This window comes from Colias croceus, chromosome 9 (assembly GCF_905220415.1).
Source record: "Colias croceus chromosome 9, ilColCroc2.1".
Lineage (NCBI taxonomy): Eukaryota > Metazoa > Arthropoda > Insecta > Lepidoptera > Pieridae > Colias > Colias croceus.
This window is the reverse complement of record NC_059545.1, coordinates 4142319-4156819: the sequence shown is the minus strand read 5'-3', so window position 1 is coordinate 4156819 and position 14501 is coordinate 4142319. Positions and strand designations below refer to the sequence as shown.

Sequence of the window (14501 nt, the reverse complement as noted above, 5' to 3'; positions counted from 1 at the left end):
CTATTAGTTCCAGTAGCAGTCTTCGAAGTACACCTGCAGGTCATTCCATCAAGTCCGGAGGTAAGGTCTCAACATTACTAACAAAACGAGCCCAAACTCGGCACACCTAGCTCCACTCGTCTATGAGTTCCAGTACCAGTCTTCGAAGTACACTTCGGCAAGTACTTGTTTACCAAACAATCACTGTCCAATGAAATTAGATAAATGGTATCTACTTTTGTGACCATTCAACGTTACAAACTTTACAAATCAAAGTAAAGTTAAAAAAAACATAGCAATAAAAATAAGCTCAATTATCAAGTCGTGTCAGTTTACTCATAATTTCGCCGCTTCGCGCATTTCGATGTGTGTGTGAGCCGTGCACGTGTAGTAGTAAGACTCAATACCTAAAATTGATGCGCGTCAATTTGTAAATACGTCCTTAAATAATTTGGCAGAATTTATTTTTACCTGTTACAACAATTATAATAACTTTTCCAGAACGGCTGCGCAATCGGCCCAGCCGCCATTGCTCCTTTCCTCGGCCTGGCCATCTACGGCTTCGACTTCGCGCACCGCATCCCACTTCTGATGAACATCATTATGAAAACATCCTTCATTCGATGCGGCGTCGTTGCCATGGTCCTAACCATTTTCGGCTTCGGAAGACAACCTCTAGAATGCAGCGATGTCTACTGCCATTTCGCCAAACCAGATGTCCTATTAAAATATCTAGACATCGAAAACAACTCAGTCTGGTTCGAAATCCTCATAATGGTCATCATCATGCTCTCCGTCAGATTTCTCTGCTTCATGGGCTTGAGATGGCGATTCGCGACATGATTGGTCAATTAATTCGTGAACATTCAATGTAAAAACAAACATTCAATGTGATATTCAATATTCCCCGGTACTGCTAGTACAACGATATGTGATAACTGATAACGTTATATTCAAATAATTTATAGTTACGTCGTGATCAGATGCATTTTTTCAAACAGGAATTTGTGTAGCCAAAGAAGTCCTGTATGTATAGGCGTATGACTGATTTATAGTTTAGACATTGAAATAGCCATATTTCTAATTAAATCGACCATTTATTGTGTAATTGGTTGCGTTTTCTTGATAGGTGGCTCTTATCACTCCTTCAAATAATGTGTAACGTATCTTATACAATATTTGTGTGCTCGTACTTGCCCAGTGTTGAAACTGTGTTTTGTGTACTTACTTTATTTATTAGTAAATATAATTAAAACATTACTATAGCCATAGCTCGTTCACTTATGGTGTCTACTTTTTTCTCTTTTTTTTGGAGTTTTACAAACATAAAATGGAATAATTTGCAGTATTCTATTTTTGTTGTCATAAATTAACTGGTGAAGGTAGTTTGAAATATTCAACTTACCTAAGAAGTTAATATTTTACCTAGGACTAATTCCGCGGAACAAAAAGACAGAAATAACTGTTATTACTTGGTACAAATTCCATAAATTAGTATTATTTCCTATAATAATATCAAAAATTCCTAACGATAATATCAAAATTTGAAGATGTGAAAACTTTTACAATTAAGTAGGTAACATTGCCAATAATTATTATAATACTGATAATGCGCATTGAGTTCATTGTTTTCAACATAAAAAATTGTCTTTTGTTTTCAAAATTATAAGAAAATATATTGTGATATTACTCATGTAACAGAGAATATTGTAAATGTATGAAAATTTATTAAATTCCAAACATTGTCAATTTAATAGTCCTCATCAAATTACCAGTTAACTGCATAACTATGTTTAGATATTTATTGATAGATATAATAAGTGTAAATATATATAAGAGGTATTTAACGGTAGTGATATTATATACATTTCGTTTTAGCATTTGATTTGGGGCCGATTTTTCAATCGCTATTTAAAGCTTACCCGTCAAAGTATTACACAATAATATTAAAATGTCACCTGTAAACAGTTAAATACGGGCAATTAGAATTCATTTTGAAATGATAGTTTAATACATTATTCGACGAACAAGTTTTAACTAAGGATTGAAAAATCAGCCCTTAAATGAATGTAGTATAATAAGCATGTAGTTATAAAATATATTACAGGTATGTAGGAACTTTATACTTTTTTAATAAAGGAAAAAAATAACTTATAATATGTGTATTTTTTACCACTTATTTACAAATATTTCATGTTACCTTATAACATACATAAAAAGGATTTACTTCTTGCCCGTTCCTTTATCTTTGCGTTTTTTAACATGTTTTTTTGTTTTTGATTTACGTTTTTCTGCTTTTTCTTCTTTAACAGCTTTCTTTCTTGCCTTCTTGCTGTTTGGCGATTCGTCTCTGGGGCGAGCCGAGTTTTTGAATTTTGTTTCTGAAAAGCCATATAAGTAAAAATTAATTACAACATATAAAATAACTTTCCAATCTCATTTGAATTTCTTGATATAATGCACATGCACTTAATTCCTGTTAATTGTTTAAAAAGATATTCAAAATTCCAAAAGAAAATTAACGCATAGATTATTTATATTGGATCGAAAATGTACTGATAGATTTCTATGTAAAGCATAAAAAAGATGTTTATAAGTATACCATTATTAATAACACTTATTATTATCCTTAGCCCATTTTCCAACAAAATGTAATTTATACCTAACAATCTAGAAAAGAGACTTCCTTTTCTTCATATTCTGAAATCTATATTATTTTTTTTTGTAAATTTTCATCTTGGAATGAGAGATACATGTAATTTGACAAATACTGAAAAAAAAAGTTATCTGGCAGGATAAGTGATGGTAAGTTATACTACCAATACAAAAAGAATTTAGAATTTTCAAGCATAGCAATTATAATTTAAAAAGTAAAAATACTATGCTTCCCTACCAAAATTTTTCAAACTGTAACAGTTATAAATTATAATAAAGTTAAAAAGAACTTACTTTCATCATCCTCCTCATTTTCAGAGTCACTATCTGAACCGCTCTCCGATATTTCATCTTCTTGCAAAATGTCCGGTTTATCCACTGTTCCTGTGAGATCTTCATTGAAACCAGCTATTTTCTTGTATATTAGGTCTGTTGTGTCGCCTTTCTTAGCTTTTGTTATGTCTCGCTCATAGTTGATAACCTAAAGTAACAGTAAAATAATTTTAACTCATAGAAATATATAATTAAAAACCACAATGATACACAATAAAATAACTGTTGCGTACAATTACAGTCAATACTATTACAATAAGAGCTAGTGCACAAGAGCAACTTTTGTCTCCACAATTATTTTGTCTCTCCCATCAATTGTATGGGGAGTTGCGTCGCTACGTGCGCATACTTTCATATTAGCCCATGGGTGGGAGAGAGAAAATAGTTGCGGAGACAAAGTTGCTCTTGGTCTAAGGTTTAACCTGTATGATGACACTGGAAAATAATAGAAGAAAGTCTACAAAACTAGATAAATAATTGAATTTTCTATAATACTGCTAATAATTTGTATGGGATCTATAAAAAATATCAGTAGCTGCTTTTGATCATCATGTATTGGCACTAAAAATATATTTCGGCACAAATGCTATACAACCTATCAAGTATTGGAAATTTTTGTGGTTATAAAGTCTACAGTAATCTTACCTCAGTCAATCTTTTGGGAATGTAAACATTTTTAAATGCTTCCTCTTCTACCTGCTCCTGTGCGCTCATTTCGTCAAAGTTCCTTGACGCTGCCTTTTCCGATAACTTCTCAAGACATTCCTCTAAATTGCTTTCATTTATGGATGTATCAGTTATGAAATCAAACAGCTCTTTAACTGTTAATGTAGCCACACCTCTCTTTCTGAAGAAGTCAGATATATTAGTGCAATCCTTTCTCAAAAACTCAAAAGCATGTGGGTGGTCATGTTCCACAGACTGCGAGACGTCTATCATAACTATGTTTCCGTTATGGTACAAGAGATTATATTCTGATAAGTCGGCATGCACTAATTTACATATGTTGAACATTTTCCACATCATAATGATACAATCTCTGTATAACGATCGAGCTGAGGTTTGAGATATTTCAACGTCTTTGAGTTTTGGAGACGGCCATCCCTTTTCACCCATAAAAGTCATGACAAGCACATGACTTCTAAGTATTATAGGTTCTGGTACATTTAAATTAGCATTGAACAATCTTACAAGGTTTCTCATCTCCTTTTCAGCCCACGTTTTGACCATTTTTCTGGGATTTGATCTGCAATAGCCATTTCTAAACCTATACTCTCCTGATACATACTTGTCTCTGTCTTTGAAAATCAATATTGACGTTTTGAATATCTTTACAGCAAAATCTCTACCGTCTTTTGATGTAGCATGGTATACATTAGCTTCTTTGCCTGTAGATATGCATCCGTTGATCTCATTTATGACTCCTCTATTGAGAAGTTTAAATAGAATCATTTTAGTTCGAGGATCCATAACCTGCTCAGCTGTAGCCCTGTCATGCTTATCTTTAATCCTAATTCTTTCATTGTCAGTTTTACGATCATTACGCTCTATGAATTTTTGAGTATTTTCGCTCATAGATGGTTCATACTTATCAACGTTTATTCGATTAACATACTTCTTAAAAAGTTTTTCACTAGGTTGATATGATGTTATTTTGTGTGTAGGAGCTTGGGCATTAACATTTTCTTTTTTCTTCGGGCCTTGTGTTTGATCGTCCGAATCATAGAAGTAGTCATCTGAATCGAGATCATCACTGCTTATTTCTCGATATGTAGGAGTATCTGCAAACTATACATTGGTTTATATTTAAACTGCTTAGAAAAGACACGTTGGGGAGCTCGGTAGCAAAGACACGAAAGGGTTTACAAAGAAGTTTTATATTATAGATAATCAAACTTCTGATGCGCTGATAAATAATTCAAAAACTAAGGTTTCGAATACTAACCCGCACTGACTTAACCTTTGTAGATATATCTTCTTCATAATCACTGAATTGGCCGTCAGACATTGCTTATAACTTATTGTTATCTAGGTAGTTATCCGGAAAATAAAAGATTTTGATATAGAATTAAAGAAAAAACAATCATTAAAAACTTTTACCACACGGTATTCGACTATCCACATGTATTTATTTTGACATTTGAATTTGGACAATTATTGACGCTTGACGCCTCTGAACTTGACGCATTACATTTGACATAATATTGTGACATTTGACATTATGTTAATATTGCTAGAATGCATTAATATAGGAGTGCGATCGAGATCTTAGCGTTGGATTTTCAGGAACACTTCTTCAGACGTCTTCTTATTGTTATTGCTTAATAATACGAATACTTAATTAAGAATAATTATTCCATTTTATTTAATGTGTAACTTCTAAAATGTCAACACGTTGAAGAACAGAAATTAAACCAGTGCAAACTTAGCACCCCATCTATGGAATTTTGGGTCGAAAATGATCTTGTCCCACAATTTTTTCGTTAGGTCCCCTTTAGTTTTTTTTAATATTTTTTTTTTTAATTTTAGGTATAAAAAAGTTACACTTTAGCACCCCATCCATAGCAAAATTGGCAAATTTTATCAAAATCGTATTCTTTACCGTTAGGTCCGTATAGGCTCATCATTGAAATTGTTGAATTATTTATTTTATTAAAATTATAAAATAATAAAAACCTGCGCATGCGCCTTAGAGCATTAAGGCATGCGCACATCATACATAAACAATGCGAAATTTAAATTGGTATCGTTTCATTTATTAAATTTAAACCAATAAATAAATCTATACTAGTCACGTCCGAAAGATGAAACTGGCTTTTTATTTCGAAAATTTATTTGGTAACACTTGACTGTCATTAAAACCTGAGTTGTTGATGTGTCAAAGCTTGTCAAAGTGATTTTTTTTTCTGCGATTTTAGCTTAGGATTTTAGTGATTTCTAAAAAAAAAATTAAAAAAAAAATATTTTTGAAAACTGAGTTGAAAACATGACGAAAACTTTAAACTATGATTTATAAATTTAAAATGAAACAATTTGAAAGAGATGTAGTTTTCAAGGAAAAACAAGAGTGTTTACGAGAAATATCTCAATGCATTGTTAAGTGTGACTTGATATTTTGATGCTTTTCATCTTGATTGCATTGCACATTATTATAAGTAGGTATGATTTGTTTAATATTATTATTTTGCATGGATGATACCAGTAATCAAGTTAAAAACTATTCAAGCAACAATATAAAATTAACGATCAGTCCGTTCAAAATGTTTAAAGACACAAAATCAGTATCTCGACGAGATTTATTCTTTGACCGAACCATGTTATTCATGTTGAAGAGCAGTACAAAAAAAAACAAGATGGAATAACTGCAGACATGGAAGAGTTAATGATGTCAGAGATAATGATAGTGATTCTTATTCTTTATTCGCGGCTGAACGCGGCTTTTAGATTTAATATGATTATATTGATTAAACAAAATTTAATTGTATTTTATTATGTTTTTTCTTACTTTCACTAGCTGTTCTTTTTTTATCTGTATCAGATAACTGTACCAGATTACATATATATAATATTATATAGATGAAGAGGTTGTTAATCTCTCAAAAAAACAAAGCTCGTAATAATAAATTAAAGTATCAAAACTTTATTTCCAACTATAACCTAAGTTACCATAATTATGATGATTGACCCTACGCAGAAACGCCGCGATGACATTCCAGATAGTGTGGCCCTGTGGCCGCTACAAAAAATATATATACACCATAGATTGACACTAATACACTAATAGTTATTTTAAGTCTAGGTTGAAAAATAGGTTTTTAATAAATAAGCACTCTCAGAACAATAGATTTATTTAATAAATGAAACGATACGATTTTAAATTTCGCGCTGTTTATGTATGATGTGCGCATGCCTTAATGCTCTAAGGCGCATGCGCAGGTTTTTATTATTTTATAATTTTAATAAAATAAATAATTCAACAATTTCAATGATGAGCCTATACGGACCTAACCTAACTTTTTTATACCTAAAATTAAAAAAAAAATATTAAAAAAAAACTAAAGGGGACCTAACGAAAAAATTGTTGGACCTTATAGGACCTAACGGAGACCTATCGATTAAGGTCATTTTTGACCCAAAATTCTATGGATGGGGTGCTAAATTTCCTTTTTTTTATGCCTAAAATTTAAAAAATTATTAAAAAAAAACTAAAGGGGACCTAACGAAAAAATTGTGGGACCTTAAAGGACCTAACGGGGACCTAACGATCAAGGTCATTTTCGACCCAAAATTCCATAGATGGGGTGCTAAGTTTGCACAGGTAGAAATTAAATTATATATTTCATGCTTATTAACAGTTTTGCTACATTAATTATTGCAAGCCAGGCATTTGGGCTAAGTAGTTACCTAAAAATTTATTTTTTCATATAAATGGTTAGGTACTTATAAGGAATAAGGTACTATAATTAAAGTTTAACACATCATAAGAATATTACATAAATAATTGTCGTCTAATTTTCATTTACAATAACAAAAAAGTTAAAATCGTCGCCTTACTCAATGACGCGACGGTATTGTCATGACGCGACCTTGAAATTTTACTCTCAATGCACCTATTAAAGAAGTTGTAATCCATTTCTTATCCATATTATCTTGTCATTAATTTCAATGTTAATTTCCTATTAGTTATCATCATCATTAGCAGCAAATAATATACGTTCCCACTGCTGGGAGCGGGACACGGGCCTCCTATGAGGGTACTGGGTACAGGCCGCCATAATCCACCACGCTGGCCAAGTGCGTGTTGGCGGATGACACAATATGTCGTCGAACTTTTTAATTCTTCGACGTGTCGGTTTCCTCACGATGTTTTCCTTCACCGTTCGAGCGGTGGTGATGTTACAATATGCGCAGTCCGCAGATAAATTGAAAAATCAATTTATTCCTGCGTGCTCGCCTGGTCTCGAACCCCGTACTTATCGATTCGAAGTCCGAGGTCTCACCACTGAGCCACCACTGCTCTAGCCACCACCTATTAGCTGTTAGACATGTATATTTTTTACTCTGGGTAGGTATTGCATTCACCTTTATTACCTAAATAAATATATTATAACCATATCCAACGGTTAAGTATAAAAATAATAAGATTTGTTGTGAAAAACAAGACGGAAACTCAAAAAAAAGCTTGCGATATCGAATATAAAAATTTCTAAATGCCCTTGATAAATTCAATGATAAAAGCACTTAAATTAATTAATTAAATAAATATAGGATATTAGGAGGGGTTCTTGATTGAGGAATCAAGCAATTCAATGTCAATTGTTCAAATCACCGTGACATAATTGCTTAGCCTTTTTTACGTCGTATTTTTCATCTGATTATCGACATAAAGGATTAATATTTTCGTATGGGAATGTGGTCTTTATAATATTAGTTACCAATGTTTTCCTTATAGTTAAGTTATTTTTTTCAGCTTGTTATTACTTCGAATTCCGTGTGTTTGTTTTGTCCGTTCCGTTATAAAATAATTATTGGAATTACAGGGATGATGTAGGTATTTGTATTATCACAAATAACTACATCATCCCTACAATTGTAATTTTGTATTCCGATTTTATTTTAATATGACTGACATTATTTTTTAAATAGATATTTTATTGATAATTGTTAAACGTTTTTTTTGTGTAGCTATCACTTTTTTTTGTTCTTAAATCATAATTAACCGTTTTTAAAGGCATGTGGTGTTAGCCTATAATTAATTGTTGCACTTGATTTGTTAAACTGCATTTTCCTTGTATGTGTATAATTAGTTTTAACAATTGTTGGCTATTCTTTGTAAAATAAATAAATCACTTTATCAAGATATTAGTGATAAAAAATCGAGATTAAGCAACGCTTGGCACTATCCAAAAATGTATGGGAGACCAATTAATTTTTTTCCACTTGCTCTGTTGATTTGTACGGCACCCTCACGAAGCTGCAACGTCACGAATCCAATAAAAATCCAAAAATTTGACCAATTTTTTAAGCATTTCTGATAAATTATATCACTTCTGATACGACTTTTTATTTTATAATTTCTAACGAGTAGATAATATTATTATTTAATAAGTTCTATCCTTCATTTGCTCGGTTCTTATAAAATTCTGAACCACATCATACAATGAATTTATTGCGAAAAGGAAACTTGTAGTCATTGAGATAATATTAATATGGAGCAGACACCACGAACAAAATCTGTGCGCCAAGCGAGGCGGCGCGGGGCGCGCGAATGACGGCTAGACAGTCATAGATTATGCGATGTCTTTGTACTTACTTAATATTTATTTTAGGTATAAACTGACTTTACTACGCGGGGCTAACAATATCTGGCATATAATATAGGATGATGTAAATAGTGCCGTCATATGGAATAATTTAATTTTTTTCGTGTTTTAGGTTCAGTCAGGGCTATGGGAAGTTTTATTCCTTACAAATTGAGCCTTTTTTTAGAAAAAAAAATAATTTTTCCCTTTCTTCACGGCCCAGACATGGAAACCTTGAATAGAAAAAATATTAATTACTTATCTGAACTAGAGGTCCGCCCCGGCTTCGCCCGTGGCACATATTTCGCAATAAAAAGTAGCCTATGTTCTTTCTCAGGGTCTTAAGATTGTCTGTGCCAAAGGAGAATGCCCATGAAAGTATGGACCACAGTACAGTGTTGCGTCAATGCCAGAGTGGTTTTGGAGGGTTCTTCGATATTCAAAAGATTTTTACCAATTGATTTTTTTGTGATAAAAACAGGGGTTTTCAAGATATTGAGAAAATGTGAAATAACCTCAAAACTTAAATAACCCCGATTTAGTTAGGTTTATGTGTGATTTAGGTAACATTTTATCGTCCAAAGGTTATTTTTCGATTAACATATTTAATCTATGCGTAGAGCTTATGCTTTCAGACAAAGTCTATCTGTTCATCGGCTAGTGTAGGTAGGCACCAGAAATCTTCCGGGACGGATTTCAAGAAAACCTAAATATATACTTAAAAAATGCCAATTGAGTTTTTATTCGGTTTACATGTTGTTGTTGCTGTTGTTGTTTGAATCATTTTTTCACTACATATTCGAAGAAAGAAACAAATAAGAAATAACTGGTTACCTACCAAGCTATGTCATAATAATATTTTTTTTATATATACATATTTATATTATTTTACTTCACTATCTTTGTTAAAACAACCTACAGTGTATAAACAATACCTACCTTAAAGAGTGATTTTATGTTAATTGATTTTTTTTGTAATTCAATGAAAACAATAATCGATATTAATACATTTAGCTATTTACCATAGTAAATGTAATAAGTTACCGCTTGGTTACCGTGGTAACCGGTAATGGACACTAAATCTATAATAACGGATCTAAACAATTACATATCTTATTAGATTTTACAAAACATTCCCTGTTCAAAATATATTTTCCGATGGTAAGGAGGCCTCTAAATTGCCGAGATTTTTTTTAATAGTATTGTTGTCTTGATGCATGAGAAAAACCAGTACCAAAAATGGGCATTCTCTTTTCATCAAAATCGGTCCAGTAGTTTATGAGCCTATTAATTACAATCAAACAAACAAACAAAGTTTTCCTCTTTACAATATTAGTGCAGATAAATAAATAATAATTCAATTACACGTTCAAGTCAGTAGCTTATACAATATCAATAAAAAACATGATTAAAATCAATTAACAAAAAAAAATTGGTGATTGAGTAATTGATTTTCATATTTCATGATTTCACCTTTTTTCAATTAACAACCAGTCTATGCTTTTCTAAATATGTAAAATTATTATTTTATACTATAAAATTATACGCCAGCAAATATTACTAACAACACTTATTTCATGCCCAATATCATATCTTAAATTTTTAATCTATGACAAAATGTCGCCCGCCAAAAATTTTGCTCTAACTAAGTTTTAAAAATTATTATCTAGTTACTTACTGATGAAAAGTTATTCCTTTGCACTTTTCCGTATTCTTTGTATTATTTATGCAATATCGTAACACACACGTAGGCATATTTGATGCGTTTCACTTTAAAACAAATAAAAAATGAGCGTGACGTTCGCGCCAATGAGCGAGCAAGCGACTGAGTGCAGTTACGCCACATGACGTATGTTGAGTGGAACATATGTGATGTAGGCGGTATCGTCTCCATATTAATATTATCTCAATGCTTGTAGTCTGATTCATAAGAATATAATAAATATTTACTTAGAATTCCCACAATAAATGTTTCAGCTCTACTTACATAATATTACAATAACGTTTTATTAATCCTATCTTACCATATTATTTGAAGGAGAAAATTTTATTATTTAATGCTAATATAGGTAATTAGAAAACACCATTTAGTTGTTTGTATTAAAAGAAATATGTACCTAAGTTTTTAATTTTAGCTTAATTTTAGGACAGGTGTCAACAGCAAAGTTAACATCAGCTGTTAGATTTTAAAATATAAAATTATTTAAAACTAATTGTATAGAGTGCTTAAATAGAAAATATTATTAATTATTAACCATTACATTGATGTACAAGTGAAAATTATTGTGAAACACACCTTCTATGGGATCTACGCAACGTTTAACTTTTTAACGCGGAGGTCAACGTGTCAACGGTTATCCCAATTCAAATATCTTCGATAAACCAGGGGAGTACTAGTTTTATAATTTCATATTTAATTATAAACAACACCTATATTCATTTGTATTACCAACACCGCTCATATTTAATGAGCTACGTCACAATAAATACATTGGCACAAAAGTTACCGTCTCACTTTGCTTGACAAGTTGGAAGCAATTTAGAAGACAAAAACTTATCGCCCCAGACAATATTATTCTTTACTCTTTACTACATCATACCGTTAATCACTTATCAACATTCAGTACTACCATAATAGTATTCAAATATAATTATCTCATACATTTTCTTTCATCTGTTTCAGCAACTACAAAATACAATATGCTGACCCGCAAGGCAGTAGCTAAGGACATGGAGAATAAATTAAAAGCTACACTCCATGATTTGAAAACATCACAATCTTTATGTGAAAAACTCATACAAGAGCGGGATGAAAGTGAATTAGAGATTCAAGAAATAATTAAAAAGAACTCTCTTCTAAAGGCCGAGCTGGCAGAACTACACATGAAATACATTTATAGTGAAGACAAGTGCAAAGCCCTCCAAGACATTGTGGACAGCTTCCAGCAGTGCTCTAGTGACCATGAGATGGCTCTTAGCCGTATCGCTAAGTTGGAATGTAGCCTAATGGAAGTGCAAGAGGACAATCCCAAGCGGCAATGCAACACACCAAGTAGTCTTCATGATGAATTAGTTGAATGTGGACAGTTAAGTGGCTCTGTAAACTTTAAAAAAATCAATTTCTCTTCACATAAGAAGTTGAAAAAATACCTTAGATTAAGTAAGTTTATCAAGCGTACCCAATCAATTGTTAGAAAGAGTTCTTTTAAAAATGTAGTTCAATTAGAGAAAGTCAATAAAAATCTGGTTCAAGAGTTAGACAAATATCATAGGGATCTAGAATATTATAAAATCTTGTATGATGTAGAAACAAATGAATTAAAGGAGAAGATAGACTCTTTAAGTCAAATGTTAAATGATGTCAACCAGAAGTATTCTGCTGCCCAAATGCAAATAAACGAGCATATACAACAGGCAGATGACTTAATTAAGTTGAGTAATGAAAATATGGATCGCTTTGAGTCGCTGACCAATAAATATGTATGTCAGTGTTCAAAAAGTGACAATGAGCAAACGTCGCCCCATAAGCTTGACTGCACAGACATACATAGTGTTAAACCCGTGACAACAATTTCAACTAGTAAAACTAAACACCTTTCCGAGCAGGAAATTATTGTGTTGTCAGATAGTATTGGTCAGGGTTTTGGCGCTATGCTCAACAATTTAGGGCTTAAAGTCACTAATATTTGCACTCCTAACAGTTCATTTAATTATATAATCAAATCACTTGATCATTTTAGCTTTAATAAGAATAATATTGTAATTATACTATATGGAGATAGTTTAAATATAAAAAATAAGGATATTGATGTAGGATTTCAAAAAATGTTGGAAATTAGTAGTCAGACTAAATGTAAATTTATGTTGTGTACATTGCCGTACCTACCTGGTTTGACACAAGAACAAAATAGATTAATTCATAATATGAATTTAAAATTGTATAATGTAACAAATCATCATCGTGATGCATTTCTTTACTTTGACATTAATTTGTGTATTAAATCTTTTACTTTGACAAAGAATACAGTGTATCTGCCATCTAGATATAAGCGAGAACTTGCTATGTTAATAGCATATAATATTAACCAGTCTGGTACATGTTTGTTATCAGACCCTGGATCTACTATAATTTTATGTAGTAGTAATAATAATTATATACACCAACCTTGTGTTGACAGAAAATCTAGCCCTAAGCTAGATTTAAACTAGTATATAAGACAACAGCTAAGCAGACTTTTTCTATTGTACATCAAAACATTCAAGGCTTGGCTAGCAAATTATTAGAAATAGAATTATTTTTAAATCATAATAGAATTAAGGTTTTTTGTGTAACAGAACATTGGCTTAAACAATGTCAGTTGGTAATAAATATTGATAATTATACATTAAAAAGTATATACTTCAGGACATATGCTATTCATGGAGGTTCTCTTATTTTTGTACACAATAGTGTAAAATGTAAAGAACGAACTGACATTGTTAGTCTTTCTGTAGAACGGACCATTGAACTGTCCTGTGTTGAACTGGAGCGTTACATTATTGTTTGCGTTTATAGACCCCCTTCCAGTGACTATAATATGTTTGAGACAGTCATGGAAGAAATATTAAAGCGTTTAAGTAGGAGTAAAAAAAAAGTTATAGTATGTGGTGATTTTAATATTGATATACTTTTACAAACACAAACGGCTTCACGAATTGTTAATTTGTTTCAGTCATTTAATCTGTATAAACTTTTTAATGAACCCACACGAATTACACCTACTTCTGCAACCTGTATTGATAATATATACTGCGACTGCTTCTGTTTAGAGAAAAATATTCTCAATACACTCACTTCGGATCATTGTGGCCAGAAAGTAGTTTTTGAATGGGATTGCTTACCTGAATTTAAAAGAATTAATGTTAGGCCTATTAGTAAAAAAGGCATTAATAAATTTAGAGATAATATTAATAAAAACCTGCCCGTACTGAATGATCAATCCTGTAATAATAATCCTTGTGAAATGTTTAAAAATCTTTTCAATTTAGTTCATAATGAATTTGAAAAAATATTTAAAGTTAAATCTTTAAATATTACCAAGGATTTACCATTTAGTAAATGGGCGACACCTAGCATACATAGGTGTAGGATCGTTCTTTATGAGTTATATGGTATGAAGCAATATAATAAAGACCCATCTTTTCTTAGTTATGTTAGAAATTACTCAAAAACTTTTAAAATTGTTTGTTTTA

The 14501-nt window shown here is 31.5% G+C and overlaps 2 protein-coding genes across 2 annotated transcripts in view; one reads left to right on the top strand and one right to left on the bottom strand.

Annotated features, from left to right (window-relative positions):
- The window catches only part of LOC123694200 (ATP-binding cassette sub-family G member 1), a 65090-nt gene extending 62954 nt beyond the window's left edge, over positions 1-2136 (top strand). Inside the window, exon 10 of the mRNA XM_045639558.1 lies at positions 481-2136. Coding sequence (XP_045495514.1) covers positions 481-822 — 342 coding nt within the window. The 3' untranslated portion in view covers positions 823-2136. The remainder of the gene's footprint in view (positions 1-480) is intronic.
- LOC123694203 (serine/threonine-protein kinase RIO1) lies at positions 2127-5104 on the bottom strand. Its single transcript, XM_045639562.1, has 4 exons — positions 4913-5104; positions 3613-4755; positions 2929-3115; positions 2127-2360 (listed from the first exon to the last, which is right to left on the bottom strand). Exons 1-4 carry the CDS (start codon positions 4973-4975, stop codon positions 2203-2205), a joined length of 1551 nt encoding a protein of 516 aa, XP_045495518.1. The 5' UTR covers positions 4976-5104; the 3' UTR covers positions 2127-2202.
- Positions 5105-14501: the final 9397 nt, after the last annotated feature.

What these genes read in the sequence shown, in the direction of transcription:
- LOC123694203 (XM_045639562.1), bottom strand. Translation starts at nt 4,975, where the DNA reads ATGTCTGACGGCCAATTCAGTGATTATGAAGAAGATATATCTACAAAG. An exon ending in CAAAGGTTAAGTCAGTGCGG is followed by an intron (nt 4,756 to 4,912) that starts GTTAGTATTCGA and finishes ACCAATGTATAG; the next exon opens with TTTGCAGATACTCCTACATA. An exon ending in AAATGAGGAGGATGATGAAA is followed by an intron (nt 2,361 to 2,928) that starts GTAAGTTCTTTT and finishes ATGGCTTTTCAG; the next exon opens with AAACAAAATTCAAAAACTCG.